At 49.2% G+C, this 21,631-nt stretch overlaps 1 protein-coding gene across 2 annotated transcripts; it reads right to left on the bottom strand.

Annotated features, from left to right (window-relative positions):
* Positions 1-4,979: 4,979 nt before the first annotated feature.
* On the bottom strand, positions 4,980-13,743 carry THNSL2 (threonine synthase like 2). 2 transcript variants are annotated; one of them, XM_082050968.1, is made up of 9 exons: positions 13,616-13,743; positions 12,787-13,014; positions 11,825-12,019; positions 11,428-11,580; positions 10,543-10,773; positions 9,543-9,691; positions 6,719-6,844; positions 5,607-5,746; positions 4,980-5,481 (listed from the first exon to the last, which is right to left on the bottom strand). In XM_082050968.1, exons 2-9 carry the CDS (start codon positions 13,007-13,009, stop codon positions 5,214-5,216), a joined length of 1,485 nt encoding a protein of 494 aa, XP_081907094.1. In that variant the 5' UTR covers positions 13,010-13,014; positions 13,616-13,743; the 3' UTR covers positions 4,980-5,213. The 2 variants fall into 2 exon arrangements, with proteins under 2 accessions (XP_081907094.1, XP_081907095.1); XM_082050969.1 differs by lacking the exon at positions 13,616-13,743 and adding an exon at positions 13,223-13,278.
* Between the last annotated feature and the right edge of the window lie 7,888 nt (positions 13,744-21,631).

Below are 21,631 nucleotides of genomic sequence, written 5' to 3'. Positions count from 1 at the left end.
AGGGCATATCAACTTACTTTGATTGCAGGGCTGAGATCTTGGAAGACGCATTCCTTTAATTTCCTTGAGCTGGTTGCTTTCCCCGTGAAGGACATGCACAGAGTGGTGAGTTTTCAATGGAAACTGGTTTTGCCTCATTTTCCACTTCTGTTACAAGGAAAGAAGTGCAGAGCTCCAGAGGCCTGCCTGCCTCTTTCTATGCAGACAGAAAGGGCTGGGTGTCTGTCTTTAATTACAGCCTGAAAGAACTGCATTTAAAAGACAACAGCAAGCTATTTAATTAATACTTATCATTAGCACACATAGGAATGCCTAGCAGCAAATTGCAACAACAAAGCAACTCCTTTTTTTTTTCCCTAGCACTTGGGATAAATTAATTTTAAAAAAGAGTAAACAAACCATCTGCACCAGATTTGAGATGTCTTTCTATGGAGTGGGAGTACTGGGATAGTAGGTATTACCCTAGGACAGCAGAGATCTATGAGAACAGGCTTTTCAATCTCCAGCTCTCTTGGCCAAGAAGCTTATCTTCCTCTATCCATCTATCTACCTTTCTATCTTGGCATTTACACTGGGCTCATCCCCCTGTCTGAGCGCCTACTTGTCTTCATACCTGTCCATAAATTACACGGTGCCCTCAGGGCGTTATAAATAATAATTCAACTCCCAAACGTTCAGAACACTATTTTAAAGAATTGGCTTAGAATTTACTGCAAACTCCTCCTCCCAACCCATAAAGGTGACGTTGGAGCAGGACGTGACACCCCGGTCAGTGGAGGAAATGCCCCAAAATCAGTTCCTTGGGTGGGAAGGATGGGGTGGCCACAAGTTGGAAGATGGGGATGGACACCACGACATAGCACAGGAGAAGGCTGTACTGCTCTGCTCATGGAAAGCAGCATCCTCATCCACAGCTCACTGGGGATTTGTATTATCCCCCCAATTTTAGCTCAACCAACACTGCAGGCAGACAGTCATACCATGTCCCCCCTTAATTAATAGCACTCTTAACAGCACTGTTAGTGGCTGGAGTGATGAACCACAGTGTGGCTCTGCTGCTGATGTCTCCATGGGGAGCAACACCAGGTGACGACCGCTAGCTCAGACAGATGGTTTAAAGGGTAGACCCCACGTGTAGCCAGACAGATCCCAACCCATGCTGGGACAAACACCCTAATCCCTTGTTGGACACACCAACAAATGGCTACAGGACAGCAAGATGTTTTGGTATGTCTAAGCTCTTGTGTGGAAACCTCCAGCTGAACCATGGGGAACCCTATTCCTCTATCCCAATACATTGCATTTCCATCCCCATACCTTGCATCTCCATCCCAATACAATACTTCCTACTTGAGGTACTTAGGGGATAGGACCACATCCCAGCCTTGTCCCTTAGTGTGAAGGGTGTCTCAACCTCCAGAGAAACGTCCCTGCCAAGACATGGGGTCTCTGCAGACAATGGCCACTGGCCAGTGGGCAACGCTGTCTTCTAGGATGTATGGGTCAGATTTGCTCAGGGTGAGAAGCCAGAAACTGGAATTTTTGCTGGGCAAAAGTTAGAGCAGTCGATGTATGAGATAAATTATTCCACAAATCTGACCTGAACAGCTCTGAAAGGTGCAGAAGTAAACTATTGCTAACATGGGAACATGTCAAGCTGTCAAAGCTTGCAAAGCCTATCGAAATGTTGAGCAAGGAGGTACCGCCTTTCTGCATGACATTCCTCCTTGTGTTTTCCATCTTTCCATCAAACAAAGCTGACCTTCCCTCTCAGTCAGAAACCTGAAGAGGAGCAAGGAGAGCCCTGAGCACACGTTTTGGGGCAGAAGTGGGAGCTCCTGCTGTGGGAGCTGCCGGGGATGCCATGGTCCCTGAGCAAGGTGGTGGGACACAGCAAGTTCTTGAGGACAGGTCACATAGAATCACAGAATCCCAGAATGTTAGGGATTGGAAGGGACCTCAAGAGATCATCCAGTCCAATCCCTCTGACAGAGCAGGAACACCCAGATGAGGTTACACAGGAAGGTGTCCAGGTGGGTTTGAATGTCTGCAGAGAAGGAGACTCCACAACCTCCCTGGGCAGGCTGGTCCAGTGTCTGTTACCCTTACTGAGGAGAAGTTTCTTCTCAAATTTAAGTGGAACCTCCTGTGTTCTGATTTGAACCCATTATCCCTTGTCCTGTCATTGGTTGTCACCGAGAAGAGCCTGGCTCCATCCTCCTGACACTCACCCTTTATATATTTGTAAACATTAATAAGGTCACCCCTCAGTCTCCTCCAAGCTCAAGAGCCCCAGCTCCCTCAGCCTTTCCTCATAAGGGAGATGCTCCACTCCCTTCAGCATCTTTGTTGCCCTGCACTGGACTCTCTCCAGCAGTTCCCTGTCCTTCTGGAACTGAGGGGCCACAACTGGACACAATATTCCAGATGTGGTCTCACCAGGGCAGAGTAGAGGGGCCGGAGAACCTCTCTTGACCTACTAACCACCCCCATTCTAACCCGCCCCAGGTACCATTGGCCTTCCTGGCCACAAGGGCCCAGTGCTGGCTCATGGTCATCCTGCTGTCCACCAGGACCCCCCAGGTCCCTTTCCCCTACTCTGCACTCTAATAGGTCATTCCCCAATTTATAACAGAAGCTGGGGTTGTTCTTACCCAGATCCATCCCCACATCCCCCACTCAGGCTGCCACGGGCAACCATGCATTGCCCTCTGCAGAAGCATAACCGCTCTGCAAGCTGAGCCTGCCCATGCTCCCTCCGACTCTGCTCCGGCTGTGAAACAGGCTTTTCCTGCTACGCTTCTGCCCTGGAAATCTCAGAGAGAAGTTTTGTATTGTCCTGCCCCCAAAAAATCTGGTTTTGACTGGGGGAGAAGCAGCACCCTCGCCCCATAGGGGTACCCTCAGGGATGGCTGAGAATTAAACCCCTTTTCACTCCACATGGGCATTGTCTGATGCCTTCCCTCAGCGAGGCTGGATCCTTTTCCATCCGGCTGCTTGCTGGATGGAATATACCCCCAGAACATGGGGTTGTAATTGCCAAATTTGCTGCTTGCAAAACACACAGGCTAAGAGAGTTGGTGTTGTTGAACCTGGAGAAGAGAAGCTCTGGGGACACCTAATTGTGGCCTTTTTGTACATAAAAGGGGCCGATAAGAAGGATGGGGACGGACTTTTTAGCAGAGCCTGTTGCGACAGGACATGGGGTGATGGTTTTAAACTAAAAGAGGAGAAATTCAGGCTGGACATGAGGAAGAATTTCTTTACACTGAGGGTGTTGAGACCCTGTCCCAGGTTGCCCAGAGAGGTGGTGGATGAACCATCCCTGGAGACATCCCAGGCCAGGCTGGATGGGGCTCTGAGCAACCTGATCTGGGTGAAGATGTCCCTGCTTATGGCAGGGGTGGCACTGGATGACCTTTGAAGGTCCCTTCCAACACAAACTATTCTATGAGTCTATGATTTGGCAGGCCACAAGCCCAGCACCCCTCACCCAGTCCATCCCCGTGCTCCCCGAACAGGGTCCACGTCCAGCCCCTAACCCTCTCGCCTCCCCCTCCTGCTCCGGTCCCCACCAACAAGCTGGATTTGCAACCTCTCACTTGGATGTGGAGCTGGGTGCAATTTCAGGCCTCTCCCCCTTGCAGGGTGTCTTAAGCTATGATTAAGAGCTAAATTACAACCGGGCAGCCGTCCCTGGCTGAGAACTGCAAGATTTGGGGAGGCAGTTTGTTATTAAGGTGGTGGAGTCCAACGAATACAACGTGTACATCAATGAAAGGGGCAGAGGAACATGGGGATCAAATGGGATCGGGGGGTTTCTCATCGACACCACCAGTGACTCGCTGCATCAGCCCCCAGCACAAAGCCATCCTTTAGGGCAAGGTTATTCTTGAGGATAAGACGGCATTGTTCCTTAAATAAGACATATTTTCTGGTTGGTTTGGCTTGTAAAAAGGGATGAATGGTAGCCTCGCAAAACATAGATCTTCCCCGGACCTCACCACCATTTTCCTCTCAACTGCTCCATCCATGCAACTAGTAGAGCTGTCAGCATTAAAAATATTCAGCACCCAAGCACTGTGGGTTTTTTGCTTTATTTTCAACTAAGCTGCTTCCCTTACCCCTGTGAATTGGGATGGGGCAGCCTCAGCCCATCTCGGTGGAGATATGGGTCTCTTTTCTCCTGCAGAGTTTCGGTGGGATGGAAGGAGGCGGCGCGAGGGGGATCCAAGGAAAAGGTTGCCCAGGTGCCAGCAAGGCGGCTCACAGCCCAGGCAAAGCTTCCCACTCTTCCCGCACATTCTGCAACATCCCATGCCGATGCACTTCACAGAATTTACTTTACCCCGCTAAATGCCACTAAACATTCAAATTAATCCTCCCATTACGGGACTTCTTTTGATGTCAAAGGGGGAATTTTTTTTTTTTTAATGGCAAAGGGGGATTTTTCCCCCCTGGTGTAATTATTCCTATTTTTTTCCCCCTCTTTTTAGGCACAAGAGATCCCTGCCAGATGCATGACTTGTGGAGGCAGCTCCCACATGAGGTATTTATATATTTATATGTGTATGGTGAGAACGTGGTATTGAAAGACCTGAAGTTTCGGGCTGAAGGGGAATTTCCCATTTCCTATTTGTTTCAGTGGAAGAGTCTGCAGCAGGACGAGGACCAAAAGCTGTGAAATACGGCACTGGAAAGTAACTCCTTAAAATAAACAAGTCCAGGGAAAACTATTGCTTTTTAACACTATCGCTGAACAAGTTTCAATGCCCAGGAATGACCCCTGGCACTGCTTAATTTATAGGGACGGGGAAAGCAGATCCCCTCCAGCTCTGCATAATTTTCCTGTTTAGCATGTTAGGTGCTGCTGAACATCCCAGCACGGAGCCAGAATCACTGGAAAATGCTTAGGAAGATGGTAACTGGGTAATGCTAGGAGAACTTTCCGTAACAGCATGTAATGATGAAACGGGCAGCTTTATTCAGAGTTTCAATCAGTTTTTATGAATATGTAAGGAAGAGAGGATACAATTGCAGAGCTCTTCACTGGAAGCATTATGAAATATTCTACATAATTCAATGGCGAAGGGTGTTCCTGCTAATAATTCATTGCATGGAGACCCTAGGCTCCTCTCCCAGTGTAACACGGGGCTCTCCTGGGCATGGAAAATGAGCCCTGGGAGGCACTGACCAGCTGTACCCTGGTAGCTCAGGTCCGGGTGACTCCCTGCCTGGTGACCTCCCCTTGTCCTGGGGGTGCTGACTGACCCCCCTGTGTCTCCCACCGTTGTGCCGCGGCTTTGATCCGCTCCCGGAGCGCCTGTGCCCAGTCCTGCCCCCGCTCCAGGGGGATGGACCTGGTCTCCATAGACGTTAAGGTGGTGATTTCAGGGGGAAGCTGGGGAGCCAGCCCAGCTCGGAGCACGGCGTCCTGAAATTTGGCTGCAGAGGCTGGAGCTAAGCAACACCGGGGCGTGCTGGAAAGGAAAAGAAAAGCAAGAAAACTTCTGATGGAAGCAAAACTCAACCTGGAGGTGCAGCAGGAGCAAAAGGAGAAGTGATGCTCCGCACCCCAATGCTCCTGGACCATGTCTGTCCTTACCTGTCCAGCTGTGAGTAGTGGTAGTGAGCAGCCACGGCAGAGTGGGGACACAGCAGGTAGCGGTTGTTCTCCCAGCAGCGCTGCATGGCTCGCACAATGTCCTCGTCAGAAGCTGAGCATGACTGCAGGGTCTTGGAGAGCTGCAGTCCCAAGGGGAAAAGGGGAGGTTTGCTCAGGACATCACCACCCCAGGCATTCCCAGCAGGGGCACGCAGCAAAGCAGTTCGAAATAGGGAGGCTGGGGGATGAGACTTGCCAGGGACTGAAGGAGAAGGGGTTAGTGATGCAGCCAGGGGATGAGGCACTGATGGAAACCACCACAGGGTCAGGGCAGGAGTGAGGGGTTTCCTTCCCAGGTGTTGGGAGCGTGGGTGGAGAGGAGCCGAAACTCAGCTGTTCAGCTCCACGCTGCTATTTGCATGCTCCGAGGGAGTTTCTGAGGGCTTGTAAAATGCACCTCAGTGTAATAGTTCATCTTTCTTTGAATAATGTATTTTTAAGTACTTATTTTGCCCCTGTGCAAGCAGGAGTGCATGACAGGCAAAGGATGCACAGTACGGGACAGCACACCTTGAGTGGGAAGAGTCAGGACTTTGCATCTGGCCCAAAGAGCCTCACAATTCAAATGTTCGGTTTCCTCTTGTGTTTCTCTCTGCTTTGTGTTTGTGTTTGTCTGCTTTGTGTTGCATTTATCGAAATACAGAGGCTGAATTACAGCACCAAACCCAGCAGACCCACTCCAAAGCGCCCCATCAGGTTCAAGCCAGCACACACAACGTGATGCCCTGGTGCATGGCCAATGCCAGAGCTGGAGTGGCCAAGGAAGGAGAGGTTTCATATCCTACTCAAATAATTGTAGGCATTTTAAAAAATATTTTTGCAAAGAAGAAAGAGCTTTCTTTCAAAAAGCATAATTTAAAACGGTCTTTTAACATCTCTATGCACACATGTTGATATATAGCTTCTCTGGCCTCATGCTAAAATTTTTGGTTGGAAAGTCTCCACTATGATATTTTATTCTGAATATGAGTTGAAAACAATTGGTAGTGGTAAATCTCCTTGCACACTCACACACCCACACACACATGGTGCCACACACGTGAGGAACTGACCTTCCTGTGCAAATCCTCTGGCAGTTTCAGGCTTTTTGACACGCTGAATTGCTCCATCAACATTTTCGTCAGGTGGCTGTCGGAGCCTGAGAGCAGCCAGAAGATCCTCTCCATGTTGTAAGGCTCCTGGGATAACAACACAACAGGTAAGTAGTGGAAATTCAAGTGTATATCTCGGAGGAATAGCACCTGTGTGGATTCTCTGATGTCTAATTAGGGTTGAGGTCCTATTGCCACCTTTTTTTTTTTGATGGAGTCTGAGGTGGGCTTTGCGTCTTCTCCTTGCACACCTACATCCTAAGACAAGCCTTTGGGAACCCAGCATCCTTCAGTACTCTGACCTGTCAGAGCAGTCTGGCAGTGACCATCAGATTAAAAAAAAACTTAATGAAAGGACAACTGATAAATCAATGGCATGACCACATCTGTACAATCACCTTGAGGAACCCGGGCTAATAACACACTATGTATTTGAGAACCAGAAATATCCAGCTGTTTACTCAGTGTTGCAGATGCTGCTGTGAGTCACCCAGCTTCCGCGTGACTTAATGAGACACCCAGCTCCCTGCAGGGCTGACCGATAAGCTTTATGAACATATAATGTACATATAGGGCCTGACTGGCCTGTATGGCCATGTAGCAATCGGTGTTGCAACACTGCAACTCTGTGCAAGACCATGCAGGAGGGTCCCAAACCAATTTCAGTGCTTGCTGCCTCATTCCTGCACGCTCACAAGTGCCAAGAAACGTTCATCCAGGTGGTTTGGCCAAGACACCTTGTAGGGACAGACAGGAGAAGTGGCACTGACTACTGAGTCCTCATCACATCTCCTGGGTTCCAGTGCTGGTTTTGGATAAGCTCTTTGTACCTTTTAGCAGCTGACAGTATCCATGACCTTTTGTCTCTCCATCCTGTCCCACCTCAGAGAGTCATCAGGAGTTACTCAGATTTTAGTGTCCTTATTTGGGTGGCTTATGACCCCAGTCCTGTTCTTCATCTTCCCACCATCATTTCCAAGGGCCTCCAGCCTGCAATCTTCAGTCTAGTCTGGGCATAGCTTGCCCTTTGCTTTAGGCTGTCCCCTGGTTTAGGCTGTCCTCTGCTTCCCAACCTGGCTGTCCTGAGAAGCTACATGTCATCGTATCTGGACTTCAATGACCTGCTACCAGAGGTGCCGCCAGTACCATCCTGCTGACATCCCTTCTCCTGTCCTTCCTTCTACTGTTTCCACATCTAGACCTTCGCCTTCACCATCCATTTGTACCAGCCTTACCATTTCCACTATAGATTACTACATTGACACCAGTAAGTTGAACTGGGCCAGGACACTGGTGTGAGCATTGGCCTTGCTGCTGATTTTGCCCAGTGCCATTAGAGTTGTCCAGAAGAACACTGGGGCCCAACTTGGAGGACAGATCATGCTGGAGACTGTTCCCAAGGAAAGTTTTGGCACATGGACGTAAGTTACATGGTGCTTCCTGACCTCAAGGCCAGAGAACAGCTCCTGGTTGGTTTCAGGTACCACAAGGACACAGTGTCTGCTGTAATTCTCATGGAATTTCTCCTGAAATTGCAAGGCTCATTCACACTAGAGTTTCTGCTTCAAGTCCTCAATTAGTGTCTAACTGGAAATTTTTCTCTGCTTTGGCCTGACTGCAGTATAGGCAACCTGAAGAGGTTGTGCACTCTCCATTCTTTAAGATTTCCAACACCTGACAGGACAAGCCCTGACCTTGCTTTGAGCAGGTCCCAACTGGAGACCTCCTGAAGTCGCCTCCAGCATGAATGATCTGTTGAGCTGTGGAAATATTTGTATGGATGCTTCAGATGTGAGCTGAATGATGATGTCCCACACAGCCATGGAGAAGGATACACCCATCCAGCTCCTTGGGAATCTTTGGACAACCCCTCACCCAGCTGCCTTCCCTCATGACCACAAAGTCTGGCACAAGCTTAGATGTCTCAACAGACCAGTGCTACTGAAGGGACACAGGAGCCCAACTACTCTTTGAGCTCTGAGGAGCCCCATAAATTCACATCACAGGAGGAAAGTCAAGCTGCAGACCACAGCAGCCCGGTGACAGGGGCATAAGGACTTCTGCAAAGCATGGCAGTTCCTCCAGGCTCCCAGATCCTCCCACTGTGTTTGAACAGCTTTTGGGAAATCCAGGTAGCTTAAGGCCACAGTGATACAACCCCAACTGCTTCACATTTTGGTCATTTGTTTGGAAGTAGATTCAATTCCTGTGGATCACAAGGTAGGTATGAAATGGGAGGTATTTGCTTCCAGGTGTTTGGTTTCTGCACCTTCATGACTCTTCATTTCTGAGGCCTCTGTCTGCCTGCTGAGACTTGTTTTGCTCTGAGCAAACTGTAGATGGCCATAGATGAGGCATTTCTTCTGGGCTTCCCTTCCTTCTTCTTGGTCTCTTCTCCTGCTCCTGGTGGAGCCTTTTAGGAGCACCAAAAAAGCCCTTGAGACGTGATGGGCTTTATAATTTCCTAAGTCTCACATTTTCAGAAGAAACATCCCTCTCTTGCTAACTTTGCACATAATGAAACCCCAGAAACCCAGCATTTAACAGTGAAGATTACTAAGTCAAGCCCTGAAAAGTGAGGAAGAAGGTGTTTGATCTATCCCAGCTCAGCAGTCTGCAGCATAAATGCTGAATATGAGTCACACCTTTTAATGCATCGCTGAAAGGCATTGCCAGCGGCAGAATTCTGCTCTCATAAACCAGGTAAAACAGAGTACGAGGAAAAAAACGTTAGAAAAATATATAACATTTGGTATTCTTGCATTTTGATCAATTCATTACATACCTGAATGTCCATGGCTGATGCTAATGTAGCCTTCACACTCTCTGACACTGAGAGATCTCCATGTTGAACAGTTCTGTGAATTATGTCATTGCTGTTAACAACGGCAACAAGCCGAATTGGGAGACCCATTTTCTGGGCAATACAGCCAGCTAGGAAAAAAGTGAAAAAATATGTGTGTGCTTGATGAAGAAACATTCAAAGGAGATTTAGTAAAGAAGTCACTGTACAAGTTGATTGAGCATATAGCTCAGAAGCAGACACAAATGGCAGTCCCCAGCAGATGCTAAGATATCTGTCTTTAATGTTTTGGTAGAGCACTAGGGATGCAATGCTCCACCTGCCATCGAACGCTGACCCTTGGGCATCTCCACATTTGAAGATGGGGACCAAGAGGGGACCAAGAGGTCAGGCAGCTGCCGTTCAAGCACGGGAAATGAAGCTTTTGGGCTCTTGCAGCTTATTAATGCTGCCTCAGATGGGCAGCCTGGAAATACAGTGAATGCAGTTGGGTGCATGGAATCCTTTATTGCTTTCGTGAGACAGTTGTACGCCTGTTTTGGGATGGAGGCAATCAAGGACTCATATTTAGAAGGCCAGACTATGCAATTAAAAGTGGTTCTCTTGGCTGTGCACTACCACGCAAACCAGAGTAGGACCAGGAAGGACTCCACACCTCTGTTAATGTCTCACTTAGGAAATAAGAGCCACAGTATTTTCCCTCTTTCCTGGATCAAACACATTCTGTCCTCTTCTAAAGTGACCATCCTCAAGATAGCTACAGTCATCATCAGAAGGTGGTTTGGGATTTTCTGCACCTTGCATCAGTGACACCTAAATTAGTAATAACCATGCATGAGTAATAAAATATAAGTGGTTCTGAAGAAATCCTACCAGACAGTGGGTGTTTTAATAAATAACAATACCCAGCATCTGCAAAGTGCTTTCAGTCCATAGGTCACAGTGTTCTCTTCCCTATCTAACCTATCTTTTCTCCCTTCACCTGTGATATTTCCTCCTCCTCCTGTTGGCACAACAATTTCCACCACTGGCAGCGGGGTGGTATCAAGGGACGGGGCACACTGAAAGTAAGCGTAGAAGTGGTGAGCGATCTGGACCATAATCCTAGACCAATTGATCGAATTCAGGCTCATCAGATTGTATTTTCTGGCAAAATCGACATCAGCAAACAGTTCCTTGATCGGCTCATCGATTTCATCACTGTTCCCATGAGCTGGCAAAGGAGAAAGGAAAGATTAGATCTGCCAACATCAGCGCATCAGACATAAAGTATTTCTGCTCAAAAATAGGGCCAGTTTCAAGCCATGGGGTTTTCTGGCATGTCCTGAGCTATAGGAGCCAGGGGTTGAGTAGCACCACGTGGATGCCAGGTGGTTTCTATAGAAGTTGCACTCTGGGATCTTGCTTATGCCAAGAATATATATTTGCCAGGATAGGCCAAGGTGAGACCTGTTTGAGCAGAGGAGTCCATGGGACAGCTCAAGCACCCCATGGTGATCCCCACCATGAGGCTGGTGAGATGGGAGGGGATGGACCACCCATGAAGTTGAGGTGACAGAGGGAAGGGGTGACTCTCCATCCTTTTAGTGCCAAGAAATGGTGCTGAATTCAGTGCAACTAAACATCAAGCACCTGCATGGAGACAGCTCTGATCTGTGGTCAGGAGAACAGGACGCCTTGGACCACTTTTCATCCAAGTGGGGACATCTGATATAGGCTCCTGTTAGCCAGATATCTGGGCACGGTGGCCATGATAGCAATGGCCCAGCTGGCTGCAGGTGCTAAAGCAGCAGCCCCCTGAGACTTTTAGGGTCACAGTTCTGTCACAGCAAGGCCATAAAGTAGACAGTGCAACAGCAATGCCAACCAGCAAAGACGTGGACGTTGTCTTCAATGACAGTGGTCATCTGAAGTTCCTGTATCTGAGTGCAGAGGCCCTTGGGCAGCAGAACGAAGATGTCCATGTTCTTCTGCCCTCTCACGCCCTCGATGGCCGAGCTCCCCGTGTCCCCTGAAGTCCCTGTTTCAAAGTGAGGAGGAGCCAAGAAAAGCAAAAAACTGATTCACCAGTCAAACCCGTATCACTGCAGAGATGCTCTGTGAGATGTTTTTGGCTAGATCTGCCACCCTGGCATCGCCCAGAGACCACTCACCCGATACCCACGTGCAATACCACCCTTTGGCATAAGGAGGGCAGTGGAATAATGGCTCTCAAGGTAAAGGCATGCCCAAAAGTTCCATCATCTACAAAGAGGCATACTCACCCACCAGAATAGTGACATGCTTCTGCTTTTTCTCCAAGAAGTACTGTAAAAACTGCCCCGTACAGGACAAGGACAGATCCTTAAATGCGTAAGTAACCCCATGCCAGAGCTCCAGCACATTCAGCCCGTCCTTCAGCCTGGACAGATGGACAACATCCTTGTGCCTGAACCTGCTGAAGGCCCTGTTGATCAGGTCTAGAGGGAAAACCGTTAAAGAGGCTGTTAGGTAGAGGAGTATTCTTTTTCTGAGCAACCTGTTCTAGCTGAACATGTCCCTGCTCATGGCAGGGGGGTTGGACTAGATGGTCTTTGAAGGTCCCTTCCAACCCAAACTATTCTATGATTGCTGCATCTGTGCTCTTCATGCTCCTGGGAATCTCTCTGCACAACCAAAGACTAAGTTGCTGGAGAGGTGACAGATATCCAGCAAGTTATTCTTAGTTATTAGGAGTAAAACATCTCAGATTTATTATCTTCAATAGCTCTATGGCAAGAGACCCCAGGGGACACCTGACGCAATCAGAGCAGACTGTGTTACAATGTAAAATACAGGAAACTGGAATGTTATGAATGCGTACTGTTTAGACAGAGGTTGCAGCTGCCCTCTGGTGGAAGTGATATCTGTTAAACGTAAAAAACATTAAAGATTTAATCTCAATGAGAGTGTGGAGCAGCAGAGAGCTGTGGCATCAGGACAGGTCTGGAGCCCATCAGAGCAGCAGTGTCCCCCAGCAGTGAGCAGGACCCATCAGCCATCCCTATTGCACAGGGGACACCTTTTCCAGAAGGTAACAAGCCCCAGCAAGGTGAGAGAGAAGAAGAGAATAGAGAAAGGAGCAGGTGAGGTGCAGCGCTCCATTCTCTGGGGGCTGTAAAGGGGTGAAGGCAGGCAGGTGCATCTGAACACCCCAAAATCCTCGCACACATCACCGCGAGCAGCTCCCTGCGTGGCTGGGGCTCACCATTGAGCGTGTCCCGTGGGACCAGCTCGGCCGTGATGAAGAGGGAGCAGAGCTCCTTCACCAGCTCCCGGTAGGAGAGGCGGCTCCATCTCTGCAGTGTGTCCCGGTCCAGCGTGGGGATGCACTGGGGCATGAAGAGGCCCCCATCGGGCGCGTAGCCGGAGAAGAGGGCTCCCTCGAAGTCAACAGCCCCCACACCTCCCCGCGTGCTGATGTACTCCATGGGTGCTGTGGAGGCACCAGAGTCACTGCTGGGACCCCTGAGCATCCCCTCACTGGGGACACCCCCACATCCCAGGCTGACTCCCCCCAAGACGTGGATGGGCAGAGCTCCTCAGGGTGGAAACCACTCCCTCCCAAAAGAACGCCACGGGGAGTAGGAGCAGCCGGGGCTGGGGAAGGGTGCACAGAATTGTGCACAGGGTGGAAACGCCACCTGGGATTCCTCCTGAGGTGGCTGGAGACTCCCGGCCCCTCTTTCCCCACGTCCTTCCCACCCTGCCCCGGAGACACTTCCCGGCCGGAGCTAAAGCCCTGCGGCGCAGGAGTCGCTGCAGAAGCACGTCATGTCCCCTACAGGCCGTTTGCGAAAGCTGGAGTATTACAAATAGAATTAATAAATAAATAAAAGGAAATAAGGACGTGTTTAGAGCAGGCTGATTCTGTCCAAAGGGGTTAAACGAAGGACGGGATTTAACTAAATGTGGGAAAGACTGAGCTAATTACCCCGGATTCATGCAAATCCCACCGAGCAGCCACCAGCGTTGCTGGGAGAGACCCCCTCCCCCGCCCTCGCCCCGATCCCGTGAACCCCCACAGCCGTTCTCACCTGGGGCGCTGGAGTTAATTGTGCAGCCCCTCTGAGTGGCCACAGGACGCTCGACCCCACGCGGAGGCAACAAAGCAGCTGAGCAACTCGCCACCGCCGCTTGCAACCCCGCCGCCCTTTGCGCTTGTGCTCATGGAAAAGTTCTCCCCGTTGCACGCCGCTGATGTTCCCCTCGCTGCGGTGCTACCGGCCGCCCTGCACCCGGCTTGGGAATTGGGAATATGTGGGGAAGAGGGAGCTGAGATGCTGCTGGCGGTGCTGAGCACTGGGGCAAGGGGCAGCAAGCACGGGCTGCGGAGAGATCTGCTTAAATATTAGGAGATAATAGCTTTTTCCACGAGGTTGATCAAGCATGGGGCATAGAAAGCTTGTTGTCTCCAGTATAACCACAGAAAAACTGCAAACTCAACTGGGAAAAGACTGAGCCACCTGGTTTCAGTATGAAGTTGGCTTTAAAGTTGAGATTGAACCTGCTTAAAGCAGGGTTTGGGTCAGAAATCTCCAAAAGTCCCTTTCAAACAAAATCAGTCTGTAATTCAGCTGTGCAAAGCCACTGCAGCCTGCGAGGCTGGGATGTCATAACAGCTCCACCCCACTGACGGGGAAACTGAGGCACGGGAGAGAGAGGGGACTTGTGCGGGGCTGTGCAAAAAGCCTCAGCTCATCTTTGTAGTGGGGGGCTGTGCATCCCTTTCCTTACTTTTTAGTTTAATAAATAGTGTTTTTTGAATGGCGAGGTCAGCTCAGGACCGGTGGCTGCGCGGAGCTGGGGTGCAGCACAGTGTGCGCTCCTGGAGCATGTGCAGGGACTTCAGCCCAGGAGGGCAAGGGGCAGAGGTACAAAGGATGGCTGATAACAGCCAGCCATGAGCAAGGAAGCCCACGTCTGCAGTAGGGGACACATCGCCTGCCAAGGCATCAGAGTCCAACCCACCATGTGTTGCTTCTTTTACTCCAGAGAGTAACCGGAGCCATGAGAAAAATCTCCACGGAGAGTGGTCCAGACCTTGCCTTCAGCACCAACATGAAAAACCTCTTCTACACCCAACGTCCAGCTTGTTACTACAAGCTCCAGTAACAAGCTCCAGCTTGTTACTACAAGCTCCTCAGCAGGGGACAGAAGCTAAATTTCAGGCTCTGGTGCGCGAGTTGCCCCTGATGGTGTTGCTCAAGGTTGAACAGGGCAGCGGTAGCAGAGCAGGAAGCAAACAGCAGCTTTTTAATAATATATTTGGTATAATATATATTAATTTTATATATATATATATAAAATATAATATATTAATAATATATATATTGTAATACATAAGCTCAGGCTTATCCAGTAGGCCAGAGCAGTGTTAATAGTCTCTATTTTCTGACCACCTCTAGGAACTTCTAGGGATCTAATTATCTACAATTATATCAATTATATCACCCAACCAGCCTGCATCTTCCCACTGTAAAGAGATCTCTGCTCATCACGTTCCAAAGATGAACTATGAACCACCCAAACCCACTGTAGCCCCAGGGTCCTCCTTGTACCTGCAGCCACCAGCTCCTCATGGCACATAGGGGTGCTGACCCCAGAATTGGGGTTTGTCCCCATCCCAAAGCGGCATCCAAGTCCTTTCACAAGGCCCTGGAAAAACAGGGAGCAGGGATGGACCTTGTTCTTCAGGAACCGCTGATGGTTAAATCAATGGTGAAACTTTTGCAGGGCCATCCCTAGAGTCACCAAAACCCTCCAGGGTCACCTGGCGAGCTGAGGCGAGCGGACGATGTCCCCGAAACGGAGCTTTAGCTCCGTTTCGGGGACATCGTCCGCTCGCCTCAGTTTAGTATCATAGAATCATGACCCCCAACATACAGGGCGAATCCCACCTTGACAAAGTGGTGTAAAGAGATGATGTTCTCAGTCCCATGTGGTTTTAATGCCCTGTGTATTTTTTGGAAGGTAAATGACCCTTTAATACCCAGCTGGGTTAGTTATTAGTCCCTTCCTCATCTACCAGCTCTGAAAGGGTTTTTTCCCCATTGCGATCCAGTGGTAGCTGACATAAAAAAATTCAAGAAGCATTTCTGAAGAAATAGTGAAGTAATAGAAATAAATAAAGTACTGAAAGCTGTGGGATACATGATTCATCTCCTCTACTCTAACCTCTCCCATGACAACATATCGAGCTAAATTCAGGATTTTCCATCCTTGCAGTAATCTCTGCCCATGCAGAGGTACACACTTTGGCCCAAATTTAGGCCAGAATGAGGAAAGGATCAAATCCCTGGGAAAAGCTGCACAAGCTGATATTAAATTATTACACTGGTAATAAAATCCATCACCAATGTGCATCTGAGCATCTCCACAAGGGACACCTGGCACATCCCAATGGGACCTTACCTACTCCCAACACCATGGGACTTGATGCCTCTGGGCATTTACTCACTGTGCATCTAATACTTTCAATGTGTGCATTAGCTGTGTGAGATAACTGCAGTGATTCATCTAAAAAAGATCTTTTATTGTTCAAGTGCTTACAGTGAGATCAATGAGCCCTTCAGCATCACATCCCTCCGGGGTGCATGCAAGTACTCTGCAAGAAAAAGGGTTATACCAGGACATTTGCTGCTCCGTGTTCACAGACAGAAATAGCAGCAAGGGTGTTGCCACAGATTTATCTATGGCCTGGACCTCTCGGCAGTGACAGCTCTCACTAATGAGATCATAGGTTAATGCTGTGATGGCAGGGACAGTTGGCAGCCACAGGTGAGTGCAGAGCGCAGTGGAAGCACTAGGGACATGCATCAGGAACACAGTGCCATTTATTTTCCCATACCCAGCCTTGCCATTTCCATGCACTGATGTTTAGAGCACCATTTTTTGGGTGTTATTTTGAATTTTAAAAGAAAGAAGGGGAACAGCATGCCCCTGCTGCTGCACACCAGCCCACCAGGGCTTACCCACTGCAGCAACAGATCAAGAGTTGGAAAACATAACAGGTTTTCATTAACCCAGTCTTGCCTCCGTTTTCCTGCCAGGATTTGCATTTCCACTTTGGACTTTGTCTGTTCTGAGCAGTTCATGCACTTTGGACTCACCTGTCAGAAATCAGCTGTATTTGCAAACCCTAGATAATGCAGCTGTCAGACTTCTACAACTTTGTTGTTTTTTTTCCCACTGCGACAGCTTTCATCCCTCCAGACACAATTTCCTCAGCCTCTCCACCTACCAAAAGCATCCCAAAGTGTGCTGAGGACCAAGGAAGCAGAAGAGCACATATAGCAGTGAGAAACCAGTTTTTTTTCCTTCACAAGTTCCCCCAAAATTTCAGGTGTCACCCCAGAGTGTTGCAGCACCTGAAGGAAATCACTGCAACACCCTCAGCTTTGTGTTTGCTGAGCAGCTTTCTGTCCTCTCCACCAATGGGCCCCTCTGTATGTTTCAAGAACAAGCAAGGCGTTGAGTTTGGGCCCCCTTTTGATAACCCCAGCAGAGCATCCCCAGGTCCAGGAGCACTGGGGACCAGAGGCTCGGCCAGAGCCACCAGAGCTGGGGTTGTTCAGCCTGGAGAAGAGAAGCTCTGAGGAGACCTTATTGTGGCCTTTCCATTCTTAAAATGAACCAATAAAAAAGACAGAGACAGACCTTTTAGCAGGGCCTGTTGCGATAGGACAAGGGGTGATCATTTTAAACTAAGGGAGGGGAGATTCAGGTTAGACATGAAGAAGAAATTTTGATGCTAAGGGTGGTGAAACCCTGTCCCAGGTTGCCCGGAGAGGTGGTGGATGAACCATCCCTGGAGACATCCCAGGCCAGGCTGGACGGGGCTCTGAGCAACCTGAGCTGGGTGAAGATGTCCCTGCTCATGGCAGGGGTGGCACTGGATGAGCTCTGAAGGTCCTTTTCAACCCAAACTATAATTCTATGATGCTATGTCACTAGATGGCGGCAATGCCTCATATCCATGGAACAGATGCACAACCCCAGCCTCGGGGCAGCCTTGTCCTGCTTGCACCCAGCCTTTCCCACCCTCCCACAGGTTCCTCCGTGTTTTGGGCCACGTGCACTCAGCCATCCCACTGGGATTTCAAGCAACAGCCAGGAAACACCTCTCCAAAGAGCCCCATTCTGGAGCTGAGGAAGAGGAGGTAGGGGCAGTGTCCTGCAGCAGGATGGCAGGCTATCAAGGTGGGTGGCCTGAGCCAATGCAAGGGCTTGTTGAGGGAGAAAAGAGGTTGTTCACGTTCACCCCATCTTCTCCCTGAGGTCCATCCTGAGGTTTTATCAGCATTCTTCCAGCCTGGTCGCTCCTCCCTGGAGGGTCTCTGGATCCCCTGGAAAGATTCAGAATGGAGCACGTGGAAAGACCCCAACTCGCAACCAGGACCAGAATGCTCCAAATTTAATAGAAAAGCATCACATAAGCCTGACCAGCATGAAAATCTCCCCGTATCTCCCAGTCCTGTCTCTGTCCATGAGCTGGCCAGTGTCTGCAAACCATACACAAACAAAAGCTTTCAGATCGACGAGTGACCCAAGCAACTCCAGGCAGGCCCAGTAAGTGGGTGACAAGGATGTTTGGGGTTTTTCAATGTCATTTACTACTCTGTACAGAGTAGTCCCAGTGGAAAGCGTGTTATGTTGTCTGAGAAAAAATATCCAAGGCTGTCACTGGGGGTGAATGAAGAAGTTGTGTGTCCCCTTCCCTTCTCATGTGCAGAAGCATGAGCTTTCACAGAGAAAATGGGAGTTTCCAGGTAAAAACTGTGAATTTTTGGCCAGAAATGAAACTGTTATTTCAGTTCTGGCTTTCTCAGAGGCAGATCCATGACTTGGTGAGGTTTGGGGACCCGGAGCAGGAAGGCCGTCAGGGAAGTTTGCAGAGAGAGTCTGCAGCTGCAAATGCACACCCAGAATAATTTGTTCAAGTCTCTTGTCAAGGAGCTGTTAGGCAGAAATGAAGCTGTCCCTTTGTTACAGCAAATGTGGCTCTTTTGTCCTCTTTCTAAGTCTGATATAGGTCATCAGTATCTCAGCTGACATGAAGTAGGACTTCCACATGGGACAACACCCCTTCTCACCTACAAATGTGCACACAGACACACTTTTCCACCTCCACCTCTGGTGATTTTGCAGGGCAAGAAGCTTCCAGCACTCTGCCCCTTTCCCCATAGCTGGGTGCAATGCCCTTTCCTTACTGTGAGGTGTTTCACCAGGTCATGGACACCTGTGTTGTAGTTTGGGTCTTGTAAACCAAAGTGCAAGACCTACTCATAAAGGTAGAGGAGAAAGAGAGCACGAGGATGGGATTGTGCAATGCCGGCTCCTGTGGTGGGACACTGAAGATGCTGTAACCTGGAGAAGCTTGTGCAATCTGGTGCTAGTATGTCAAAGTTTACATTAAGCCACAGGGACAAATTTTATCTCAAAATCTGCAGTCCCAAAGAATATGGGGTCTATGACCACCCACTAGGGACTTGACAAGGAAGATGCTGTGGTGGCTGAGCAGTTACAGCATGTTTGCTTTATCAGCTTCTCCAGGTGACTTTGGAAAGCCACTCAGTCTCTATGCTCCATTATGTCCAAAACAGGGATACCTGTGCTCAGGGAGATGATTTGTAGCAAATATGGCAGCATTTACCAAGCAGGACATGTGCAGTGGCAATCCTGGACTTTGTCCACAGCTCTGGCCTTGCTGGCACCATGGTCGTTTCTCATGGAGCAGCTCCCTGGCTGTGAACCTGGTGAAAACTCGGGTGCTCTCAGACCTCCTGAAATCTCTCTGCCCTCCTCGCAGCAGCATTTTACTTCAGCACTCAGCCTCTGGTCGGTACATCGCTCTTGTGTCATTGTTTTCCCCAGTCAAGGAGCACCATCTGCTAGGGAAGGTCTCTGGGGACTTTGTTTGGACTTTCCTTAAATTAAATGCAAACTGTGGTTACATATTTGGCTCAGAGAGAGACAGGAACAGTGGTCTTTGGCACAGCGCATCTGCACATTAACTCTGGAGCTGTCAAGCTACCAGGGTGATGATCATCCCAGAGTGTGAGGTTTTGCTAGATGTCATGGGTGTAGAACATCATGTCAATTGCTTTGACAATGATATTACATTTATAAAAAGCCATTTCGGGACACAAGACATTCATATAGTGCACGTGTGTGGTGAGATGCACATCAGGACTCATGTGCAAACAGCAGGTCATGCAGATGCACAGGCTTCTCCTCATTCCTGTATAGGCCTGAGAACTTCTTCTTGACTAATTAGCTGCAACCCACTGTGAGCAGTCACTAAGTGAGCTGCTGTGCTTCATAAATCATGATTGAGGAGAGCTCAGGCCAGCTGGAGAGGTGAGCACAGGCCCAGAGTGACAGCCACGTGTCCCTCCAGGACTGAAGATCATCTGACAACCTGTAGACACTTGGAGGATGCTGCTCTTTGCATCCCAACATGCACGTTGCCCTGTGGTCAGATGAAGCTTTGCTTATCCCGACTCAGGGGCTCTTCATGCCCCTGGATCAGGTGCAGACAGCTGCACTGCAGATGTGCGGTGGGGTGAGACGAAACACATCTGCACTGGTTAACCATTTGTTGGTTCTCTTTTGGCTCTTCCAGATCTTCCTCACTCAAGAACATTAACTGCTAATGGTTCCATTTCTTTCCCAACTTCTTCTTTCCCTGCCCTGGCACAAACTAGCTCCATAACTAATGGGCACTGTTTTCAGTCCATAACATGGGTGATGGGTTGGAGGACAGCCTCATCCCACCACAGGCCAAGCTGCAAAGGCAATACCTGCCCTCTGAGGGCATGAGCAGGGGTCCATGTGCCCAGAGAGAGGTCACAGCACAGCATTGAAGAAGTTTGAGGTAAGAGAGGGGAGTATGAGTGTCACAGCCAGCAGTTTTGGTCCTGCTGTAAGGCAAGACCCCAAGCCAAAGGCCAGCTCTTCTGCAAGCTCTATTCCTCAGGTGATCATCGGCAAGCAAACCAAGGCAGCGACAGGTCTCTTCCTACAAGGAAAGAACTGTCTTGACACTAGATAAGCAATACTGAGCCTTTACTCCCTTTGGGACCTTTGTGATAAGATGACATGGGTTGAGGGCTGCCCTTCGCTGAATTTCAGCCTTAATGGAAAGATTTATCAAGTGGCAGTGTTCTGTACAAGCTGCCGCTTTCGGAAGTCTTATCAAGGCTCTGATAGTGGCATATCTAATCTAAACCAATATGAACCGGCGCTTGCATGTCTACAGCTTGGAAGTTACAGCTTGGAGGCAGCCAGCCCCCAGTGGACTGCCACAGACATTTAGAAAAGAGAAAAAGCTGGGAAAGGTGCTTTATTTAATCCCAGTGCTGTCTTGGCAACGCAGCACGATGAAAAGTTGGTGGAAACTAAGAGGGAGAGAAAGTTAATGGAAGCAGCAGCAACTTTTCCCATCCCATCCAACCTTTTGAAGCAATGCAGCCATGTGGCCTGCGGAAGAAACCTTTGTTCCTCAAGGTTAAAAATAATCAGAACAAAGATGTGAAAACTGGGCAGCGGACCAGGTTCCCAGGTACAAGCACAGCAGAAAAAGGGATGATCCAAGTAATAATATGAGTTGAGGCAGAGGGAAAGCCATGTGGGGATTTGTGATTGGCAAGCTTGTGATCAAGGTTTTCAAAAAGTGACTAGGGCTTTTGGGGTCTCCCACTGCACCTGCATTGGAGAAATCCATGACTGAATCAGCAAGACACCTGGCTTGTAGCCTTTTCTGCTGTAGAGTCCAGTCCCAGCTTCCCAAAGCACTGAGGTGAGGTCTCACAAAGCCTGGGGAGTCACTGGTGGGATAGATAAGAAGAGTAAGAGAAGAGGCAGAGGCACATGAAGACATTCCCAGACCTCCACAGGGCTGCCAGGTACCCCATCCCAGGCTACAGCAAAGTGCCTCTCCCCACACAGAGCTCCAGCTGTAAAGTCCTTTTCAGAGCTCAGAGCTTAAATCAAAGTTTTGGTTCAAACTGGAGGAGGCAGAGCAGGCTGAACGTGAGCCAGCAGTGTGC

The sequence above is a fragment of the Streptopelia decaocto genome, assembly GCF_964273445.1.
Source record: "Streptopelia decaocto genome assembly, chromosome: 4".
Classification (NCBI taxonomy): Eukaryota; Metazoa; Chordata; class Aves; order Columbiformes; family Columbidae; genus Streptopelia; species Streptopelia decaocto.
This window is presented reverse-complemented; position numbering and strand designations above follow the sequence as displayed.

What these genes read in the sequence shown, in the direction of transcription:
- THNSL2 (XM_082050968.1), bottom strand. Translation starts at nt 13,009, where the DNA reads ATGGAGTACATCAGCACGCGGGGAGGTGTGGGGGCTGTTGACTTCGAG. An exon ending in CCCACGGGACACGCTCAATG is followed by an intron (nt 12,020 to 12,786) that starts GTGAGCCCCAGC and finishes TTTTCCCTCTAG; the next exon opens with ACCTGATCAACAGGGCCTTC. An exon ending in CAGAGGATTTGCACAGGAAG is followed by an intron (nt 5,747 to 6,718) that starts GTCAGTTCCTCA and finishes TTGGGACTGCAG; the next exon opens with CTCTCCAAGACCCTGCAGTC.